The 3398-nt window shown below is 77.2% G+C and overlaps 1 protein-coding gene across 1 annotated transcript in view; it reads left to right on the top strand.

Annotated features, from left to right (window-relative positions):
• The window catches only part of AURANDRAFT_67927 (hypothetical protein), a gene marked incomplete at both ends in the record, with an annotated part of 5725 nt that overhangs the window by 672 nt on the left and 1655 nt on the right, over positions 1-3398 (top strand). The window contains one exon of the mRNA XM_009043517.1: positions 42-3372. Within this exon, the coding sequence (XP_009041765.1) occupies positions 42-3372 (3331 nt within the window). The remainder of the gene's footprint in view (positions 1-41; positions 3373-3398) is intronic.

Raw genomic sequence — 3398 nt, 5'->3', positions numbered from 1 at the left:
TCCGCGCCCGCGCTCGGATCCGACATCACGGAGTCGTCGAGCTTCCTCCTGGCCGTGTCGCGCGACTGCCCCGAGGGCTACCGGGAGTCGTCGCGCCGGGGCACGCTCTACTGCGAGCCCTGCACGGCGGGCGAGTACTGGGCCGGCGGCGGCTGCCTCGACTGCCCCCGGGGCGCGCGCTGCGCCGTCGGCGCGACGGTCGGGACGCTGGAGATCACGCGGGGCTACTGGCGCAGCGGCGAGCGCTCGGACCGCGTCGAGGCCTGCTTCCGGCGGCGGTCCTGCGTCGGCGGCGGCGCGTGCGCCGAGGGCTACCTCGGCCCCCTCTGCAACGCGTGCAGCGACGGCTTCCACGCCGTGCCCTGGCGGACGACCGTCGGCGCGCTCGACTGCGCGCGGTGCCCGGGCCCGCTGCCGACGGCGGCGGCGGCGTGCCTCGTCGGTTTTCTCGTGGTCGCCGCGGCCCTCGCGGGGCGCGCCTACGTGGCCACGGGCCTCGAGTCCGCGAGGAGGCGCGTGAGGGGCCTCGTCGCGCCGCGCTTCGCGGGCGACTGGGCCGCGCCGACGTCGTGGCTCAAGATCGTCTGGGCGACGTACCAGATCGTGAGCCAGAGCGACTGGGCGACGAACACGGCCTACCCGCCGCCCTTTGCGTACTCGAACGCGGTGCTGTCCGTCGTCGAGCTCGACGTCGCCGCGATGACGTCGTTCGCGTGCACGCTCGACTTCGACGCGCTGGACCGCATGGTCCTCGCGGCCGTGGCGCCGTCGTTCGGGCTGGCGCTCCTGTTGCTCGCGGGCCGCGTGCTGCCCCTGGGCGGCGACCAGCGGCGGCGCCTCGCGTCGCTCGTGCTCCTCGTGACGTTCGCGACGCTGCCCACGGTGTCGACGCCCGCGTTCCGGACCTTCCCCTGCCGCGACTTCGACGGGGGCATCCGGGTCCTCGAGGCGGACTACGGCGTGTCCTGCCGCGGCCGGCGCTACGGCCTCTTCCGCCTCTTCGCGGCCGTCGTCGTCGCGCTCTGGCCCGTGGGCGTGCCCCTGTCCATCTTCGTCTACCTCCGGCGGCGGCGCCGGGCGCTGGACCCGACGGCCTACGCGGCGGACGCCCTCGAGGCCGACGCGCTGAGCCGCGCGCGGTCCGACGACGCGGACCTCGCCGCGTCCGCGTTCCTCTGGGCGTCCTACCGGCCGCCGACGTACTACTGGGAGTGCGTCGACATGGGCCGCCGCGTGCTGCTCACGGGCGGCGTCGTCTTCGCGGGGTCCGACGCGACGCGCTGCTTCGCGGGCCTGGCCATCGCGCTCGCGTTCCTGTTGCTCATCGAGACGGCCGCGCCGTACGCGGACCCGGGCTCGAACGCGCTCGGCGTCGCGGGCGCGTGGCAGGTCGCGTGCTCCTTCCTGATCCTGTTCCTGTGCTCGACGCGGTTCTTGGACGTGCCGCGGGTCCTGCTCGGCTTCGTGGCGCTCGTGGCGAACCTGGCCGTGCTCGCGGGCCTGTCGCTGTCGCGCTACCTCGAGGAGCAGCGGAAGCGGCGCGTGGAGGCGGACGCGTTCGAGGCGTCCTTCCGCGAGTGCGAGCTCGACTACGACCGCATGATGCAGAACGACATCATCGACCGGCTCCTGGCGGAGCGCCGGGGCGGCGCGCCGGCGCCGGAGTCGCGCGGGTCGTCGCCGCGCGGCGCGCCGTCGCCGCGGCGGCCGCGCGCGCGGCCGTTCGCGGCGCTCGAGGGGCGCCTGGGCATCGTCGAGCTCGCCGACGACCCGTCGCCGCGGTCCGCGGGCTCCTTCGAGGCGTCGCCGAGCTCGACGGCGCGGCTGCCCACGGCGCCGAGCAGCTGCGGCGAGCCGACGCCGCCGGGCTCGTCGCGCGTCGCGACGCCCCCGCCCAAGGACGTCGACGGCGACATGGCCTGGCTCGCGCGGCGGCCCTACGAGGCCCTCGAGATCGCGGCGCCGGAGCCGGCGCCGCCGCGCGGGGGGCTGCGCGCGGCCGCGCGCGCGCTGCGGACGAAGACGCTCCGCGTCTGCGCGAGCCCCGTCGCGGCGGGCGCGGGCCGCCTCTACGAGCGCGTCGAGCCGCGGCTCTTCGGGTCCGCGGAGCTGCGCATCAGCCCCCTCGTCGCCCACTACCCCTGCTACGTCGTGTCGCTGTCGCGGCTCCGGACGCTCGGGCGCCTCGTGAGCCACGACTGCGCGAAGCGCCTCGGCCTCCTCGAGGAGCTCACGGCGACGTCGCGGAGCCCCCACAGCGCCGCGTCCTTCTTCGTGAGCCACGAGTGGGAGGGCGCGGACCACCCGGACAACCACGCCAATACGAAGCTCCGCTGGCTCCAGTCGCTCGACCGCCACGTCGGCGTGGGCCACGCGGAGGTCTGGATCTGGCTCGACTACCTGTGCGTGCCCCAGGAGCCGGGCGCGAAGCGGCGGCGGGCCCTGGCGTCGCTCTGCTGCTACGCGAATCTGTGCTCGCGCTTCGTGCCCCTCGTGCGGTCGCCGGCGGCCTGGGCGCGGCTCTACGGCCAGGACGCGGAGCCGCCGGGGGCGCTGCCGGGCACGCTCCACAGCTACCTCGCGCGGGCCTGGAGCCGCCTCGAGCTCTGCGCCGCGCTCAGCCCCAAGTACGGCCGCGGCGGCGCGGGCTGGCGGCCCGGGCCGCGGAACGTGCGCTTCCGGTGCCACGAGGATCCCGCGTCGCCCGGCGTGGGGCCCCGCGTGACGACGAAGCACCTGCTGCCGCCCCTCGCGGGCGTCTTCGACCGGGGCGACGACCGCGTGCTCGCCGCGCGCCTCGTGGCGGCGCTGGGGCGCATCTTCGAGGAGTGCCGCCTCCAGTTCGAGGCCGCGGAGCGCCGGGGCCGCGCGCGGAGCCCGCGGAACCCGCTGCGGGCCGTGGACCTCGGCGGGCCCGACGCGGGCGCCGTGCCGCGCTGGCTCCTCGGCGCGGCGACGGGCCGCGCGGCCATGCCGACCTTCGTCGACTACGGCGCCGGCGCCGGCGCGGACGCCGCGGACGCGGACGAGGCCGGCGTCGAGGTCGACGTCGGCGAGTTCGCGGGCGACGCCCAGGCGAGCGAGACCCTGCTCCAGGGCTACCTGGGGCTGCCCGTGCGCGACCTCGAGGCGCTGCCGCTCTTCGCGCTGGGCCTCGACGGCGCGGGCCGCGTCGCGTTCGCGTCGCGCGGCGCGCGGTCCGCCGCGGCCGTGCGGCGCGGCGCGGCGCTCGACGACCTCGAGTTCCGGTCCGCGGGCGACCTGGGCCACGCGCGGCGCGAGATCCGGCGCGTCGTCGAGACCGCGCGCGCGCCGCGGCCCTTCACGCTCTGGCTCCGGCGGCCCGGCGGCGGCGACTTCGCGTCCGTCGTCGTCCACGCGCTCCGCTTCGGCGGCGC

The sequence above is a fragment of the Aureococcus anophagefferens genome, assembly GCF_000186865.1.
Source record: "Aureococcus anophagefferens unplaced genomic scaffold AURANscaffold_56, whole genome shotgun sequence".
Lineage (NCBI taxonomy): Eukaryota > Pelagophyceae > Pelagomonadales > Pelagomonadaceae > Aureococcus > Aureococcus anophagefferens.
Note: the sequence above shows the minus strand (reverse complement) of the source record. Positions and strands in the feature narration are given on the sequence as shown.